At 45.6% G+C, this 19,993-nt stretch overlaps 1 protein-coding gene across 3 annotated transcripts in view; it reads right to left on the reverse strand.

The window, feature by feature from the left end:
- TNRC6A (trinucleotide repeat containing adaptor 6A) overlaps positions 1–19,329 on the reverse strand; it is a 40,358-nt gene extending 21,029 nt beyond the window's left edge. For all 3 annotated transcript variants that reach the window (XM_060282688.1, XM_060282687.1, XM_035130944.2), the window contains exons 1-5: positions 19,095–19,329; positions 17,129–17,176; positions 7,106–7,196; positions 6,207–6,228; positions 536–898 (exon numbers count right to left, since the gene is read on the reverse strand). In XM_060282688.1, the coding sequence (XP_060138671.1) occupies positions 536–898; positions 6,207–6,228; positions 7,106–7,196; positions 17,129–17,176; positions 19,095–19,099 (529 nt within the window). In that variant the 5' untranslated portion in view covers positions 19,100–19,329. The remainder of the gene's footprint in view (positions 1–535; positions 899–6,206; positions 6,229–7,105; positions 7,197–17,128; positions 17,177–19,094) is intronic.
- Positions 19,330–19,993: the final 664 nt, after the last annotated feature.

Raw genomic sequence — 19,993 nt, forward strand, 5'->3', positions numbered from 1 at the left:
CTACAACGGCTTGCTGTCCATGCAGACTTCTTAGCATCCAGCTTCTTATCACTCTGAGAGTAAACTGCTGGCATATAGAAAGCATGTGCCCCCATTATGCTCCTCTTCAAAATGTTAAGTCACGCAATGGGTGCACCAACCTTCCTCCTACATTGAGAACAGTACTATGTTCTTAAGTGGAGAAACTCTCTAGCGATCTTCTGGTCACAAGTGTGAAGGAAGAACTGACGCCAGCAAGTGTATTCCTCCTGCCCGCTCCACTCCCCCCAAGTGTGGAAATGCAGGTGACAGAGCTGAGGGCAGAGAGACCATGTGTTGTGCCTTGGCAGGTTCTGCAGCTGCAGTCTTGGCATGAAGCACAAGAAAAGAACATCCGGTTTCTGCAGTTGTGACATTTATAAATGGGTCTTAAGGAGCATGGAAAAGAGCTGGGTTAGGCCTTCCTCCAAGGCATGCAGCCCCCCTGCCAAGTGAGCCAGAGAGTTTACAGGCACTTGTCCCTTTCATTGGGAGGTCTTCACCGCCTCCTCCTCACCTGCTTGCTTTTTGCTGCTGCTCTGCCCTTCGCCACCCACTGCAGGTTGCTCGCTTGTTACTGGGCTCCCTTCGGACTGGCCGTTCAGCAGTTTAGATGCCGCCCCCAGGGTTGCAGCGATCCCCGGCAGTGGCTGCCCTCGCTTCAAGAGTTGCTTCTGCTCCTGGTGCCGGAACCGTGGAGGGACTTCACGAGGTGGGTATCGAGGCAAGGATGACGACTGCTGCTGCTGCTGCTGCTGACTGCTGACCAAAGCCCTCTTGGCATTATTATTGCCACCAACACCGCTGGTTGCTGTGGTTGTGCCGGCAGTGGAGGTGGCAGGTAATAGCTGATTGACACTGGGCTTGGCAGGTTCCGGCACTGCACTTGCCCAAAGCAAGATGTTTGATGGGGGAGGGGGAGGGGGAGAGAAGAGGGAGGAAGAGCAGTTGTTAGTAAATCGTTTTAGGAGACCATTAAAAACAAGAACAAATATTTATTCAACAAAACACACAATTGTTTGTTCTTAAAAAGACTTCTAAAACATAGAACTTACACAAGGGGTTTAAAAAGGCGTTAGCTATACAGTCAAACCTCTATTCTCGAACAGCTCCGTTTTTGAACGTTTCAGTTCCTGAACGCCGAAAACCCGGAACGCTCCTCAGAACTCAAATGTCTGACGTGGCTTCCGCTTGAGTGCAAGAAGCTCTTGCAACCAAGCGAAAGCCATGCTTCAGAACCCGAACATTTCAGAAGTCGAATGGTCTTCCGGAACGGATTATGTTCAAGTTCCAAGGTTTGACTGTATGCTTTATATACATGACAGACTAAGTGGTTTCTGCTCTTGCTGGAAAACCCTCCCCTTCCCCAGTGGCAATGGAACCGCTGGGATGATGGGAATGATGGCTTAGAGCGAAGGGGCCAGGAACAGAATAAACAGCTGGCTTGAGCATCTCTGGGGGAAAAAGACAGTTTGGCCTGGACAAATCTCATGGAGAAACAGACGCCAGGAGGAACTCAATGTTGGTAGTCAGAAAGGAGAAAGTAAAAGCAAAAAAGAAGGATGGAGGAAAGGCAGACTTGTGGGGTGAGCTTCATGTTCAATTACCAATGTATGTCCGAGTTACTAGAGGTGAGTGATTTTAATTGGCCTGTTTGTCTCCAATGCAACCCAGGCTCACACACTTGCATGCTCAAAGATGGCTTCAGTTAACTTTCATAAGAAAACCATTCAATTTCCCACTTCCACTTCTCCCTGGAAAATTTCTTAGGACTAAACAGAAACTTTAAAGCAGTTGTGCAGCCCTTGACTTGCCTCAAAACTTAACAGCAAGGAAAATGAGCAAAGAACATGTTTTCAAGAAGCATAAGCCTTGTTTGTCTTAATTTTTTTAAAAAACCTGTTTTTAAATTTTTAAAAAACTCTACAATAGAGATCAGAAGAAGCACATCCAATGTGCTGCATAAACATCACTTAACTGCCAGAAGGGTATAGTTTTACAGGGCTAATGAGGAGAACTCTTCTCTCAAGTCCTCACTTAGGCATGAAAAAACTACAGCTGCTTCAACATCTTCAGTGCAGACAGGAAACAGTTTCACTAGCTGAAGAACCACCCTGCAAGTGTTGGTTTCACTCCTTTTTCTGGCACAAAGCAGGCTGCATTTAGACCTCTTTGCTTTCACCGTCACTTACAAACATAGCAACGTACTTTCCTTTTGAGTACCTCACTGAGCTGCCAGTCTGGGGGTGCTAAAGGGTACATGTGGCTTTCATATCACCAAGATGAGACATGCAAAACGCACAAGTTCCAATGGAGGCCCCTGGGGAGGATGGATAGCTGCAGTTGACTCCCCTAGAGCCATGAGAAGGAACAGGAAATGAGGCAAGGTGGGGGCTTTTGACAGGAAATACCTGCCCTTTCACAGATAAACAGCAATGGCTCACCAAAGCACAGTTAAGTGTGTGCAAGATTTTCTGGGAGTTCTGATGTGAAAGGAAACCAACTTTAGTTTCAATAAGAAAAGGGGCACTTCCCACAACTTTATAGAAAAGAAAGTTTTAATCTAATGAAGATGTTGACAAGCTGGAATGTGCACACAGGAGGGCAACCAAGATGATCAAGGGTCTGGAAATCAAGCCTTATGGGGAAGGGTTGAAGGAGCTGGGTATGTTTACTGAGAGGAGATATGATAGCTACCTTCAAATATCTCAAGACATGTCACACAACTTGAACCAAAGGCTTCAAATGACAAGAAAGGAGGTCCCGATTAAACATCAGGGGGTAAACCTTCTGACAGTAAGAGTTGTTCCACAGTGGAATGGTCTCCCTCAGGAGGTTGTGGAGCAGGGGTCGGCAAGGTTTACCTTGCCTGGGCTGGTTCACTCCAGTGGAGATCCCTCGGTGGGCTGGAGCATCTGCGTTGATGTGATTTCCGGCATCTGCGCATGCACAGACGCGATTTCCGGCACCGAGGAAGCGAGTCCCCGGGCCGTGCTGCACCAATTTAGTGCAGTGTGGGGGGGCTCGCTGGGCGGGTGGCTCAGGAACCGGTTAAACGACCCCCGTGGGCCGCTTGTGTTGGGCCTTAATTTGCCGACCCCTGAACCAGAAGATCCTTGGGGTCCCTTCCAACTCTACAATTCTGATTCATCCATCACAATTGGAACAAACAAACGAAACATGTCACCAGGCTCCAGTAGGGTAATTTATTTAAACCAGGGGTCCCCAAACTAAGGCCTCCCCAAACTAAGGCCTTCTCAATCCGGCCCGCGGACAGTCCGGGAATCAGCATGTTTTTACATGAGTAGAATGTGTCCTTTTATTTAAAATGCATCTCTGAGTTATTTGTGAGGGCTGCCTGGTGTTTTTACATGAGTAGAATGTGTCCTTTTATTTAAAATGCATCTCTGGGTTATTTGTGGGGCATAGGAATTAGTTCATATTTTTTTTATTTAAAAAATATAGTCCAGCCCCTCACAAAGTCTGAGGGACAGTGGACCGGCCCCCTGCTGAAAAAGTTTGCTGACCCCTGCTTAAATCAGTTTGCTGCTGATTTAAACCTTAAGAAAGACTAATTTGATTGTCAAAGCAATCCTAAAGATGGCAAAAGGCCAACTGAGGATCTGCTGAAAGTAGGGTGAGGGCCACAGACCTAGCTATGGGACAGTACAAGATCCCCTAAGAACATCAACAGCCCACTAGATCAGGCCAAATGGGCCAATTTAGTCCAGCATCCTGTTCTCACAGTGGCCAACCAGATGCCTGTGGAAAACCTGCAAGCAGAATTTGAGAGCAAGAACACTCTCACCTCCTGTGGTTCCCAGCAATCGGTATTCAAAAGCATTCCTGCACCTGCCTGTGGATTGCAGCCTTCAATCAGTTTTCCAATTTCAAAATGTATACATACTTCCTGAACAAAATCCATACTGACTAGGCACTATAATGTTTAAAGCATTGCAGTCTGTAATTAAGCAGGGCCTTAATTACAAGCCAAGAAGCAAAATCCAGAATTTGTTGCAATACTGCCCATATTAGCATTGCACTGCAAAATTATAACCAATAGAAAACAATAGTCTTTTGTTTACCCATCTGTACACATGTAAGTAGACTAAGCAAGATCACTTACTTGCAGGCTAAAGCTGAATCCTATGTACACTTATTAAAGTAATTCCACCAAAAAGACTGTGACTTATATGGGTTCAGATTTCTTTTTCTTTTAAATCAGCCTATTAATGCTTTTTTAAATTAAAGAGGCACCTTTAATTCTTAAAAATAATAATTAATTTTTATCCACCCTGGGCATGTGTGTACTACAAGCTGGTCTGATACCCTTAACTGAAGCAAATTAGCCTATATTCAAAATGCACCATTCTTAAGTATACTAGTTTAGAGTGCACTGAAGCTTTTGTTTCCTAATCAATCTAAGATGCCTAATATTTTGGAATATACTACTCAGAGCACCCTTATGATGCCAACAGGACTCTTAGCCAGTTTCACTCATGAGAAAAGTAAAATTCAATCGAAAGGAAGGAAGCCTTTTTAAAGCCTTATAACTGCCCCCAAGTCCCTCTTTTCCTCTGCTTTGCACTTAATGCAATCTGAAACAAAACATTAGATGACTCCAGACATCAAGGGACACAAAAAAATCAATCTGCTCAACAAAAGATTTGCAGAGCAAATGCATTTGTGCAATCTGCAGTTCTATCTTGGAAATACGGTATCTCCTAATGAGAGAAATTTAAGTTCAGGATACAGGTTTTTTTTTTTAAAAAAAAAACCCAAAAACCAAAGGTGAGAGCCAACATAGTATGAGGTGTCTGCCTTTGCAATGGGGCTTCTCCTTCCATTCCTCCCCTGAAGCTCTACCCACACCCCAAAAATATGCTCCAGAGTTTTGGGGATCCTCCAGAGCAATTTTGTGAGCGCATTGGAGGGGCGCAGGAGGGGGAAATCAAAGAAACCAGAAGCTACATTGCACAAGCAATTTCTGTTGTGCAAGCAGGTGGACATCCTTGGATGCTGTTCCAAATTTCCTGCTTTTAGACAGGATGCAGGCATTCAAAATGTGCAGCAATATCTGGTATCTAAGGAGGACCACTGGGTCTGGGGAGGAGGACTTTGCTCTCCATCCTCAAACAACTAGCAAAGGGGTTTGAACTACAAGAGTTAAGGCAGGCATCCCCAAACTTGGCCCTCCAGATGTTTTGGGACTACAACTCCCATCATCCCTAGCTAACAGGACCAGTGGTCAGAGATGATGGGAATTGTAGTCCCAAAAGAGCTGGAGGGCCGAGTTTGGGGGTGCCTGAGTTAAGGCATGGGGGGGATTTCTCTTCCATGCACTTTCCTCCTCTCCTATTTCAAAGTTCTTTGCTCATCTCTTCCACCCTGTCTCGTGGTGCAGCAAGAAAAACTTTGTGCTAAATGCCCAAAAGACAGTGGAAATGATAATTGATTTTAGAAGGCATCCTCCCATCTCATTGCCAATCTCCATTCTTGGTAACATGGTTGTAGTGGTAGAGTCCTTTATGTTCTTGGGCTCTATGATCTCTCAAAAATTGAATTGGTCAGATAACATCAATATTATGATTAAAAAGGTACACCAGAAATTGTATTTCTTGCGACAACTAAGGAAATTTAATCTGCCCCAAGAATCGCTGGTCCAATTATATAGAGGTACTATTGAAACTGTTCTCTGTAATTCCATTACTGTCTGGTATGGTACAGCCTCTAAGCTGGATAAGAAGAGGCTCCAACGAGCAGTAAGAACTGCAGAGAGGGTAATTGGTGTTAGTTTGCCTCCAATAGAGACACTTTATGCTGCTCGAGTCAGGAAGAGAGCAGAGAGAATTGCTGTAGACCCTTCACATCCTGGTCATCACTTGTTTGATTTACTTCCATCTGGACGTCGGTACAGGACTCTATATACAAAAACGTCTAGGCACAGGAATAGCTTTTTTTCCTTGTGCCATCATTTTTCTTTACATTGCAATGTAGTCGAAGCAAAATTCCAAGGAGGGTTGATACTTGGTCAATAAACTATTCTATTCTATTCTATTCTATTCTGTCCTTTCTGGCTTTCTCATGAAAGAATCTCCAGCCCACCAAAGGCACATTCAAAGCTCTTCACCAGACAAAGAGGAGTCATATCAAAGTTATGCCAAGCCAATGACCATGAAATAACTCACCTTTGTTTTTTTGTTCAGCGGCCTGAAAAACAACAACAACCCAATTAATGATTATCAGAGACGCTTTCCCAACACTGGGCACAAACTGGCAGCTTATAGGGCATTATCAGCATATGCATCCTTTCTCAACATAAATATGAAGAAGAGGAGGAGTTTGGATTTGATATCCCGCTTTATCACTACCCGAAGGAGTCTCAAAGTGGCTAACAATCTCCTTTCCCCTCCTCCCCCACAACAGACACCCTGTGAGGTGGGTGGGGCTGAGAGACTTCAGAGAAGTGTGACTAGCCCAAGGTCACCCAGCAGCTGCAAGTGGAGGAGCGGAGACGTTGAACCCGGTTCCCCAGATTACGAGTCTACCGCTTTTAACCACTACACCACACTGGCAAGGTTGTCTCCCCTCCTCCCTATAAAACTGTAGTCAGACCCCTTTAAAGTTGAAGGCTTCTCCCCCTATGTGCAAAGAACTCCCAGCATTAAAGGCTGAAGTCATCTGATAAACATGCAATGCGAGGTTCACAAACACATACATTTTAGGCCCGTAAAAGAGCCCTGAAGCTGGATCAGATCAAAGGGCTCCTGTTCAGTCAAGCACCCTGTTTCTCACAGTGGCCAATAAGATGCTCCTGCTGTTCCATCATGACTAGTAGCCATCAAGAGTCTCCTTCTCCTCCATGCATTTGTCTAAGCCAGGCATGTCAAACCTGCGGCCCTCCAGATGTTTTGGCCTACAACTCCCATGATCCCTACCTAGCAGGACCAGTGGTTGGGGAAGATGGGAATTGTAGTCCAAAACATCTGGAGGGCCGCAGGTTTGACATGTCTGGTCTAAGCCCATTTCAAAGCCGCCAAAGTTGGTGGCCATCACAACCCACCAAGTGCCTTAGTCTCTGACTCACCTTTTTCTGAGCAGCTTCTTTCTTCTTCTTGTCGTCTTTCCTCTTTTTCCTTTCTTCCATCAACTGTTCTTCCTCCTCTTGCACCAATTCCCTGAGGATAGGGCTGCAATTAGACCTCACAAAGACACACAGCCAACGTCTTCCCCGCGGGGCATGGACCCCAATTCATTCTACTCTGGGTAATATTTACTTGGATACAACACACACTAATTTGCTAGGAATTAAAAGTCCAGTTCTGCCTACTGTATTGAAAAGCATTAAGATGTCTGTCACTCCAACTTTAATAATCCTAGCAGTATCTTCCTATATATACCTTTTAATTCTACAAGCATATAAAGAATTATAGAGTGCATTTTTAGTTCAGTTTGAATTGAGACTAGAAATGCTTTTAACAAGGTGCAAATCAGGCAATATATTTTTTAATCTGGTAAGTGCTATGCGCCAATATTTGATTTGTTACACTTACTCCAAGGCAAAACTAGAAACAAGGGAAAGGAGGAACTGCTGCCCACTGAAAACGAAGGGGTTTTCAGAGGTAAGGAAGGTTTGGAGTGCCTCACAGGGTCCCAAACCAAGGAAGGGCAGCCCAAGAAAGTGCTGGCAACTAAGCTGCACAAGCAACAAACCCTCCACTTCTCACAAACTTAGCAACCAAAAAAAAAAGAGGCCGTGGGGTTTGGGGGAAAGGCAGCGAATATAAGAGGCCTGCAGGATGGTGAAATATTTTGTGTTCTGCCCTCACAAGAAGCATACAAGGTTGGGTGTGGAAGAGAAGGCATACACCAGCTTGCCCAGCTAAAGGCATCAGCGTCAGTGAGAACTGCAATAAAGGCCAGGGGTCTGTCACATTTCCAAAACCACAAAACAACTTTGTCTATGTATTTACAGCTCCTGCCATTCAAATTAATTAAATAACTGAATCAGGACTAAATTTTGCACCACTCAGAGGCTCGCAACTGAAAAAGCCATAACACATCAAGAAAAAGGAATGGGACAGATCTTAAAACAGTAAGATATGTAGATGACGCTAGAACAATAACTGCCTTAAAAGTAAGGGGGAAATATGAAAATTGCATTGAAGTAGAGAGGGTCATTAAGCCAAACGACAACAGGCAAGGCCAGGAAATCACTTTCTGAATTGCCATGGGTGGCTCTCTTCCAAACAAATTCCTTCCACATGGGACTTGTGCTGAAGAAGACAAAGGTGAATCACTGAGAGCAGGAAACAGACCCACCCTCAGGACACTCCACCTGCATTAATTGACAAAAGGCAGCTGCAATCACAGGGCATTGACAGAGGGGGCTGGCTGCTTAATCTTTTCAGCTGCCTTTCTCCCCTTAAGTGAGCTGTCGCTTACCTCCATGAACATAGCTGGGGAAAGAGTTATTTAGAGTAGAAAGCAGCCAGAAAGCTTAAGGAGCCTTTTCATCCTGCTCTGTGCTCCACTGAAGATTGCAGCCTGTGATTAGCTAGAATTGGGCAAGGTGGCACATGATTGCATGCTAGGTATAGCTTGGTCCTGGTAGGGCAAGGTGGGGACTGGGAGGGGGTTCAAGTTGCTGCCGAGTCAGTCAGTCTGCTCCCTGCATCAACAAAAAGGCACAGCAGACTCCGCAAGATGGCGCTAGCCTGACTCAACGGGTCTAAGCAAACAGCTTGACAACTGTTGCTTTATGAAGCCCTTCCAGCTGTAATGGAATTCTACTCCTAGTTTTATTGGCCTCATTTTGACCCACTTAAGTGCCACATGTCCTCAATTATCGCATCTTGTTGCAACCAACCAACCCCAAAGTCTCAATTTAAGGCAATTACAGGGACAGTAAATTAGACTGAAAGCAAGCATGTTTGTCCCCCTCATAATATGCTCCACTGAAAACCTTTTACAGATGTGTAACATTTACCCAAGTAGTCAACAGATCCAAGCAATCACAGTGTGTGTGTGTGTGTGTGTGTGTGTGTGTGTGTGTGTGTGTGTGTGTGTTGCCCTATGCAATTCATGCTTGCATTACAACTTGACAGGCCAAATTGTGGGGACCCACTGGGCTAGTGGTGTTATAAAGCAGCATGCATATGCATAAGCACAAGCAGATAGGGAGGTGATTTACTGTAATCCACAGATAATGAGGTTTGCCTGCACAAGACCACACCCAGGGATCAGCTCACACCCAGAGTTCAAAGAAGCCCAGACAACTGAATGCACACACACTAAAAATCATCTGATAAACTTGGCTTCATATGGAAGTAATTAGGTGCTGAAGGCAGGTGCTGTCTATCACAGAACTATACAAGACAAACTAAGAAAGCGATCTTTTCTACCAACTTCAGTTAAACTAGGAGCATGCATACACTCAAGATAGATTTGAAAGAGATCTGGGAATTTTGAAAACTGCACAATATGCTACCAACTGTAACTGGCACAAAAGATTCAATACTTTCTATGTTTTATACCACACAGTCCACTGAGAATAAGACCAAAACCAGAGCAGATATCCTAAAACTTGAATTCCTGAGTGTCATAGCTGAGTGAGGACTGGACCCCTGGCCTCCCCGGTCCTGGTTCGCCACTCTTAACACTGCCTCTCACCTGACACTTAGGCAGTAACAATACTCAGGCAACACTGTGACATCAGAAAAAGTGCCTTTGCTGTACTCTTTTCTGCACTGCTAAAAATATTTTGGTTCAGGCATGTATCCAGACATATGTTTAAATGTTTTTTGCTGAATGTCTGATTTTAATTATATTTTATTTATATTTTAAAATACCTGTTTTTAATTGTTTTGTATTGATCATTTAAATATCGGTCATAAACCTCTTAGAGCAGGGGTGCCCAAACTTTTTTCAAAGAGTGCCAGATTTGATGAAGTGAACATGCGTGAGGGCGGCCATAGTTGGTGAGCTTTTTTTTAGGATTGAAGTTGGTGAGCTTTTACAATTTTACCCCAAAGTGGGTGAGCTTTTTTTAGGATTTTACCCCAGGACATATACTGTCTTGGAGGCCGGATTAAATTGACCGGCAGGCCGGACTTTGGACATGCCTGCTTTAGTAGAACCTTTTGTGCCCATGGAGTTTAAGCAAGAGGCAGTGTTAAGTCTTTTCTGTCAAGATCCACTGCTCAGAGTGGCTGTGAGGATGCTTTCCTGCCTCCCCTTTAGGGATCATGCCTGATAAACGGATGGAGATGCACAAGCACATGCCTGTCTTGGAGGTTCTATTTACAATCAAGCCGTATATAACTTTTGTTAAATATTTAGAATAGCATGTCCTTTGCACCTCTAGGGAATGAATCACTGAGGAAAATCAAAGGCAGGAGGGTAGCCTTAGGTAGGGAACAAAAGCCCAGCCCGTATTTTATTGTCTTATCAAGAAAGATATCACAAAGTGTCTGTCTAATGCTTTGCTGAAAGTGAGATATACTACAGGCATATCCCCATCTCTCTGCCTTGCTCGGATTTAACTTGCACAATTTCATCCAGATTGCCTTCGACTGCATATGGTCAAAATCTTGCAAGTTTAATACACATATGACGCAAACATGCTATACAAACTTTTCCCCTGGACACCTCTGAGCTCGTATTTTACCTTCGGAATACCCTTTGTATGTTTAAGCACCCAGGCAGTCTGTTTACAAAGGCTCAACAGGCAATTTCATTCACAAATATCAGAGTGTCAAGCAGAAGCCAATCTTCCCAAGAACCAGTAACATTCGGTTTAAGAAGAAAAGGGCAAATCAAAGAGCTGAAACAGACATCCGCCTGTGCTAGATTCCAGGCCTTAAGGCAGCTGGCCTCATGCAAATTATGTGCCTTTTGCTTGGTGCATTTATGGAATACCCATCTTAGAAATGCAACTAATGATTAGTTCCAAGCTTTGAGGTCAAGATGACAAAGCCCTTAAGCAAACATTAATCACCTCTGGCTCAAGGACTCCCGCAAACCAGCAATGGAGCTGAGCAAACTATCCATACATAGTCAACTCATTCACAACACTCTTACTTTGGGGGCAAGCGAAGTGGAATATGAGAATATGGTCTATAAGACTTGCATTGGAACTCAAGGTACCCAGAAGAAGGGAAGCTAGAAACTCTGCAAGAGTTATGGGCAAGCAGCAGTGGCAATCAAGTTGGAAGGTGGGGTAAGCCATCATCTGAATAAAATAATGATAATAATAATAATAATAATAATGATGATGATGGAAGGAGGATGTTGCAGTGTTGCTCTTGACTCAAGCACCATGCAAGCACTGGAAGGGGTTAAATGGAGCTGCTTGCACGGCCCCTTCTGACTCATCACAACTTCCGATGGTAAACCTCCAAATACTTGGAAGTCATTTATAGCATCCACTTAGGCCAAGACCTTGAAGGTTCCTGAACACTGCCTGTGCTGGCTGCTAGGGAGATAAGGAGGCCACCAAATCCACCTGCACATCGCTAGCTGGCAGCTCCGCTGACCTTGAGGCCTGTTCTTCAATAAATTGGAAATAGTATGTTGTAATTTTGCCTGTTGACCTTATAACAGAATTGTTTGGTTGTTTATTGGTCCTGTTTATATGATTTTGTAATTTCTGCATGTTGTTTTTCTTTGTTTGTTTTTATTACTCCCCCCCACACACACACACTCTGGGATTGAAAACATTCGATGAAGAGTGAGGCTATAAATATTTTAAATTCTTTCATGAGAAGGACGGCACACCAACTATTTTGGCAGCAGTCCTATAAGCAGACTAAGACATGGCAGAGCAGGGCACAAATCCCCACCCAGCCATGAAGGCCACTGGGAGGCCTTAGGTCAGCCACAATTGATCAGCCTAATCTACCTCACAGGGACGTTATGAGGAGGGGGAGAATGATGTGCTCCACCCTGAGCTCCCTGGAAGAGAGCTGGGACCTAAATGTAATAATAATGGGCAGTACACAACTAACAGTCCAGTCAGTGCAAGGGTGTCTACTTGCCCAGATGGACTTTCCCCCTCCTCCCCATACACCCTCTCCAAATCTACTAAAGAGTCTTGGGGAACCCCAGAAAAGATTTTGCAGGGGTGAGTGGCATCCCGGTGCACAAGCTGAAACTCTTGCGCTGACAGAATGTGTTACTCAGAGCTACTTTGGATGCAACCCAAAATAAATCAGCTGTGGGTTGCAATCCCAACACATCTCTGCACTACAGTAACTGCTGCAGGCCAAGTTTCCACTGCCCTGTAAACCTACCCCAGGCATTTCAGTCATTAGAAGAGACTCTATTATATGTACTGCCATCTTGTACAGTGCGGAAGACTGAGACGTAAAATCAGGCCTTCTCAGTAGTAGTTCCTATCACACAGGGCAGTAAGTTCCACAAGTCTGTTTCATTTTGCACACTCAAGTCAAGGTCAAAACAGCTCTTCAGTTTTTTTTATGTTTCACAGCTGTTTGGGATTTGTGCGCCCACATCCCTGCTGTGATTTACAATTTCAAAAGGGTCAAAAGTAGGGTATAAATGATCTTATGAAATAAAATAGTGTGGAGGGTTTATGTCAGACAGGTATATCCAATGGGGTTTCCATGCCAACTCAGATGGCAAAGAAACATCTATTAAATTGAAGGGAGGGGGGACAATTTCCTGAAGGTTCAACATACAAGTCAGTAATTTTGCCCCAAACAGAGTGCACAAGCACAATTGTTGAGCCACGACCTTAACAGCATCTTTTGCCAAGGGAGTTCATTCAGATCCTTAAAGGAAAATCATTAGTTTTCTCTGAAGCCAGTGTGCCTTTAGAGGGCATAACAAATGGCAAGATCTGACTAGAGCTGGGCGATATATCATCCAAAACTGCTTTGAAGTTCACAGCCTAATAAATGTTTCATAATATTTGAGCTGGCAATATATTGCAAATCACAATGTGTGTAAGGGCTAGGCGATATCTAAACATTGTGATAACTTACCAGCTAAACGCTGCAATGTTATCACTAGCTAAACCTCACATCACCAGCTAAATGTTGCAATCTACCACAATGTCTGAAATAAGTATGGACCTATACAGAGGCACACAGGACAATGCCCTGGTAACTGCCACTACTTAGGGGTCTAAAACAGATAAACAAAAATATTATCAATCATCACACACTCAGTTTCATTAGCAGGCAAGCCAAAATGCATCCCCATAGGACTTTTGGTTTTGGGCTTGGCTACTAAATGGTGCTATTCAGGACCATCCAAAGTATGGCGATGAGTCACAGTGAATACAAATAATCTGGGACTGCCACACTGCCAGCAGGCCTGCAAGGAGGCAGCAGCAGCAGCAGCAGAAACAGCTTGCCATGATCGTGGTACGGGTCAGCAGTAGCGGCGACAACCTGCAAGGCCTGGCAGTGGCAGCACAATCAGTGGTGGCCTGCAAGTCCTCTTGGCAGCGCCAGGAGTTGGTGGCAGTAGCAGTAGCAGCCTGCGAGGCCTTTCAATGGCAGCACAAACCGTGGCAGCCTGCAAGGCCTTGCGGTGGTGATAGTGACGGCAGTAGCAGCTGCAGTCTGCGAGGACTCACGGCAGTGACGGGAGGTGGCGGCAGTATTGGCAGCCTGCGAGGCCTCGCGGTCATGGCAGGAGGTGGTGGCAGTAGTGATGGCGGTGTGGAAGGCCTCACGGCAGTGATAGAATATAACAGCAGCAGCAGTGGACTGCAAGGCCTTGTGGTAGTGACTGGAAGTGGCTGCAAGGCCTTGCAGTAGCAACAGGATTTGGCAGCAGAAATAGCGGTGGCCTGCAAATCCTCACAGCAGAGGCCTGCGGAGACTCGCGGCAGGGACAGGAGACGACAGTAGCAGCATCCTGCAAGGCCTTGCAGCGGTGACAGAACATGGTGGCAATAGTAGTGGCAGCCTGTGAGGCCTTGTGGCAACACAGGCAGTGGGGCTTGCCTCACTGTGGTGGGAAGAAGTGGCAGCAGTCTGCAAGTACTCCTGGTGGTAGTTGGAGGCAGTGGCAGAAGCTGTGGCAACCTGGCTCAGAGAGGTCTTGCAGGCCACCTCTGCTTCTGCTAGTCTCCTGCTGCCACAACAAGGCCTTGCAGGCCGCCACTACGGCCACTGCCATGACAAGGTCTTGCAGGCTGTCAACACTTTTGCTACTGCTGCAAGGCCTTGCAGGCCACCTTGCAGGCTGCCACCGCTTCTGCCACCACAGCCCACTGCCGTGGCAAGGCTTCACAGGCTGCTGATTATTGCGCCACTGCTGCCAGGCTGCTTCTGCCCCCCCCCCTTGTTGATTGTTGATTCTGCCGCCTAGTAGACCTGCTGGCAGTGTGGCAGTTCCAGATTATTTCTATTCACTATGACTCATTGCCACTCTTTGGATTGTCCTGAACAGCACCATTTGGTATGTTGGGATGCATTTTGGCATGCCTGCTGATGAAACTGAGTGTGAGATGATTGATAATATTGTCATTGATCTGTCTTAAACCCCTAAGTAGTAGCAGTTGCCAGGACATTATCCTGTTCGCCTCTGCAGAGTTCCTTATTTCAGATATTGTGATATATTGATATATCAAGATTTTTAGCTAGTGATATATTACAATAGTGAAAACAAGCTATCACCCAGCCCTAGATCTGACCACATGCTTTGAAACTCTGCTCAGTGATTAGTTTTATTAAGATTCCTGGCTGTCTATGATGAACCACTGCACAGCATGAACAGTGCTGTAGGCACCGGCAATTGGCTCAGGAAGGAGACTCAGACCATTATTGAATACTCTGAAAATTTGTTACAGAGCTGCCTTGCATGAGCTCCTAAGATCTGGCCAGATAGCTTATGTCACACACTCTAAACATCCTCACCACAAATGCAACATTTATTATATTGTTTTTATGCAGCTAGGCAGTGATTGCTTTAAGGAAAGTTTGTGTCCTTTATTCAGTTTCATTTCTAAACCCCAATAGGGGTGTAGCAGTGGCAGGTTATGCTTCGATGGCATTAAGTTATGTCAGCATTTCCTCTGTTGCAATTATTTATTTAGCATCAGAGATGCCAGGTTGGGTGATTTCAGTATAAGTAGTACCATCATTCCAAATTTACCCTAGCTGCACATGTGCACAGATTAGAGGGGTAAAAATGATATTGCAATTAAGCCGCTCTCTACCAGTGAGGTGTAAGGCCCCTGACCATTCATTTACTTGACAGGAGTCCCATGCCACCCTATAAAATTCCTCCTGTAATGAAACATGCTATCCTTCAACTGCCAGTTTCACTTTAAGCACGCCTGCAGAAACAGATTTGACCAGAAAAACTACAGCAGTGTTCAGTGTTTCTAAGAATTAAATGACAATGTTCAGTAGATTAACAACAAACTACGGTACTCTTCTTGACCTTCTACTGATGTGCAGAACTATCAGTTACAATATATTAAAAACCCAAAAGCAAGGCAAGATGTCGTAGCCTTGATTTCTGCTCTGTAAACTCAGTCAGGGTTTTTTAGGATGTCTTGTTTTTAATTGTGTAAATCTTGACAGATTCATTTTTCATTTTTCAACATTTGGGTGTATGCTTGGGAGGCTGTTATAGCTGAAATGAGGTATACAGACGTTTAAAATAATTAACTTCCTGACTATTGCCTAATGCCAAATTGTGGCCAGTTAAGTGGGGGGGGGGGGGCGACGACACAAAGATAAAAAGTAACGAGTTATGAAACACAGAGTGCGACAAGGGGAGGGGGTCTGCGTGGGGCTACACATCATTATTTAACCATCTGTAGATGGCTTAACTGTAAATAGTGTATAAAATATGTCATACAAATATGTCATACAATTATTTTTTCAAGTTCATAGGTGTTTCTGTTTTCAAAAAAATACAGAATGTAATAAAAATCAGTAGTTAAGCTAAAATTACTAAATAAAACACAGGTCAACTTTTAACATATTTGAGTAGGCATCCCTAATCAAAAGTGCTTTTATTTTCTATTTAACGAAATGTATATACCACTTAAGCAGTTTACAAAACTACTAAGCAGTATACAATAAATATTTAAATCCTAAATAAAAAGTTAAAAACAATTAAAGACATATCAAAATAATTAAAAGCAAAAGAAACTAAAATACATCAACATCTATGTAACTGGGTAGGCTTACATATGCATAGCTGCCAAGTTTTCCCTTTTCTCACGAGGAAGCCTATTCAGCATAAGGGAATTTCCCTTTAAAAAAGGGAGAACTTGGCAGCTATGCATATGCAGAAATGCTTTAAGCAGGCGCCCAAACGAGTACAGTGAAGGCGCCTGCTTGATATCAATAGGCAGGGAGTTCCAAAGAGTAGGCGCTGCCACACTAAAAGATCAGTTCCTTACAAGTGCAGGAAGAATACTATGTGACATATATGCGTAATGCAAGAAAACAGAAAGCACTGGAGCACTTGACCAGATACTTTGCACAGTTTCTACATGTTTGCAGTGCACTGCTCATTCTCAATTGCCTAGCTGCACTATGGGAATAGTGGCCTACCTCTTTGCAAAGATAAAGGAGGAGCACAAAAGTACTGAAAAATAATTTGGCCAGATATTTACCCCCCATCCCCACTCCAAAGTCTTAAACCAATTTCGAAGTTTCTATTACTACTGTAGTAATGGGAAGTTTCAAATTTCCCTGGCTATTAGCAAGCAGCTACTTCTCACACTCCTTAATACAGCACATAGAAAGGAACAAATGTTTATTTCACAAGATGTGGCTTGTGTTGAGTTCAAGGCCAGCGATGATTTCCAGCCAATAAAAATCCATTTGGCCAGGCAAGGATGAAAAACACACACAGCAAACAAACCCTGCATTCATTTTTGCTCTTGCTTACTTCTGGCAACAGTTTAAATGTAGCAAAAGAAAATATGTTCGGCAAGATATTTAAAGAAGTGGAGGACGCCGCTTCACAAAGGATCTCTCTGCTCAATTACATTTTATAAGGAAGCGTCACCACATTTCTTTAAAACAAATCACGCAAACTGTCAATTGTCTAAGCTCCCAATTCCTACATGCCCTTCAGGTCATTTTCTGCCCTTTTATTTCTGACTTACCTGCTTAGTTTTCTTTCGACTTCTTTGGTAGCTTTAGCTTCCAACACTCTGAAAAAGAACACACATATCCCCATCAAGAAAGCAAGCCCAGGCAGTAACAAATCAAAGGTACAAATACAGGCATACTTGTCTGACCAATGATCTAAAGGATTGTTTTATTGTGCAGTTAAATGAGAAATGAATATGCAATGAATAAAAATACACATATGCACTAGCTGATTGAGAAAATCAGTAAACATGAGCACACACGTTGGTGCAAGAGAAGCAAGAGTTCAGCAGCTGAAAACCCTCATCAGTCCCGTTCTGAGCACAACATGTATTTCTGGCACCAACAGGAGGACAGCCATGTCAACCACTTGCAAGAAAACCCAAGGAAGGAGCTTTGTGGCACCTTCAAAACCAACACATTTAAAACTGCTGCTGAAGTTATTGTAGGCAACGACCCACTTCATCAGATGCCCTAATGTGAAGGTGCAGGTGACAGATAAGTGAGGCCCGCAAAAGCAGCTAACAGGATAGACCCAGATAGCACCAGAGACAAAGCTAGAATGCATTGAGAAGCCCTGCCCCAAAGATGCTAGAACTATACAGCTCAGCACCAGCTTGAAAGATTAGCGAACAGAAAGTCTTATTAATAATATAGCTTCAGAACAGAAGTTGCTATTGCTTGATGCACTCCACAAGAACATTCACTGCATGCAGGGTACACCATACTTGCAACACTCTGCCTTAGGTGGGACTGAGGCCTAGGCACCAAACATGGAGCCACAACATTAAGTGCTCTAAATATGTCCCAAAAGGGATTCAAATCTATGGCTGAGTTGGAAACATGCTGTAACTTCCCACCCTCTGGGCTTAGAGCAAAGGAATTATAGGAGGCGGATTAACGGTTCGGCCAGATTCTACCTGCAACAGAACATGGGGATGGACTTACTTGTATCAGCTGTTTTGCTAAAGACGCAGCTGCTACTGTATACAAATGTGTGCCCAACAAATGGATAGGGTGGCATTTTCATACCTCACCAGTGTTCATTCAATTGAAATAAGGGGGGGGGGTCAAAACATAAGTGAATGGGGCAGGCAGCTAAAGAGGTAAAAGCTCAGCATCTTCTACTCTATCAAGGCCCTTCAACGCTGCTCACCCTGCAGGGATCTACAGAGGGCATCCTAAGGGTACAGCCACTGTCAGGCCAACAGGGTGGCAGAGATGTTTATGCTATTTATTACAACATATTTATTTATGTTTATTTATTACATACAAGAATGCGCCCTGGGGAGCGTGACTGAAAGCACCTCCTCTGCCTATGCGCCTCTTTAGTTCTACTTAGATGCTATTTTTTGGGTGGGGAAGGCAATTTTCTCTCCATCTGGGCAAATCAAGGGCTAGCAGGCTGCACCCCAGCCTCATTGCAAGTACCTATTCCTCATTTGGCATAAGGGCACCCACCGCCTCCTCTCTGCAATGAGCGCAGGATGGATGGAGGATTGCCTGCGCTACACTCCTCCTCCTCTCGCGCCATCCTCTGCTGCGGGGCGGCGCGGGGGCCCCCGCGAAATTTCCGCTTCCTCGCAGCGGCCCCCTCTCACCCTTTCTTGCATTTGCAGCTGAAGTAAACAGAAAAGGAGGAGACTCTCTTTCTCTTTCCCTCTCTCTCCTCTCCTCCCCCCGGGCGCCATGCACCGCTTTGCAGCCTCCCCGGGGCGAAGGCGCACGCAAAGCGCGGGCACGGGGCGGCGGCGGCGCGATTCTCTCTCGGGCAGCTCCGTGTCCGTGCAAGGCGGAGCAATGGCGCAGCAGCAAAATTGGGGGGGGGGGATCCGGCCCCGGCCATCGCGCGCCATGTTTAGTGAGGGGCTTTTTTTAAAAAAATTGCTGGGGAGATATACGAGAGGAAATTTTAGCCCCGGCTCCACCTTGTCTTGCAAACGACACCCCCCAACCCAGATCACGGCGCCCCCTCCTCACCGCATGTGCTTTGGGGGGGCGGCGGGGGTGTCGCCTGCTCCGCCTCTTATTCCCGGCGCCCCGGCCTGGGGGTCCCCGGCAGGATGGCCTCGGCTGCCTCCTGGTGCTGCTGCAGCCGCTGCTTCTTCTCCACCCGGGTCGGCCGCCTCCGCCTCCGCCTCTTCTTCTTCTCCCCCCTCCCAGCCGCCGCCATTTCCAGCCTCCCTCACGGAGGAGACTCCCCAGCAGCCCCGTCGCCGCCACGCCCCGGAAGCGGACGCCCCGCCTCCCCCCGCCGGCGGGAAGCACTTCCGGGGGGGCTCTCGCCGCCGCCAACATGGCGCCCTAGCAACGGGCGGGAGAGAGAGGGAGGTGGAATTGGCGCGGCGGATCCGCCATGGAACGAAGCGTTAGAAAAAATGTGGTGGAAGAAGGGGCAAAAAAGTCCCCTCCGTGGATGTAGAGAAGCGGCTTATTCATCAGCTCAGTTGCTGCATTTATTATAGCCCGCCTTTTTTCCTCTAAGGAGCGCTAGGTGGTGCACACGCGCCCCCTCCTCGCACTCCATTTTATCCACACAGCGACCCTGCGAGGTAGGCTTGGGCCCATCTCGCTCAATATTGCCTACACGGACAGGCAGCGGCTCTTCAGGGTTTCAGGCAGGAATCTCTCTCCCAGCCCTAACTGGCGATGCCTCAGGAGACAGTGCCGGAGACCTTCTGCATGCAAACCACGTGCTCTACCCGTGAGCAATGGCCCTTCCCTGGTAATGTGGCCTTCCTCCCATCTCCCATAGATGCCCCTTTAACGCCACAGTTGTGCTCTTTTAGCTGTCTCAGCCCCCACCCCACCCTCTGCAGCTTGTGGCTGTGCCTTGAGTATTTCACTTTTGATAACCTCCCTCCCTCTTTAATGTCTAC

This window comes from Zootoca vivipara, chromosome 14, assembly GCF_963506605.1.
Source record: "Zootoca vivipara chromosome 14, rZooViv1.1, whole genome shotgun sequence".
NCBI classification, from domain to species: Eukaryota; Metazoa; Chordata; class Lepidosauria; order Squamata; family Lacertidae; genus Zootoca; species Zootoca vivipara.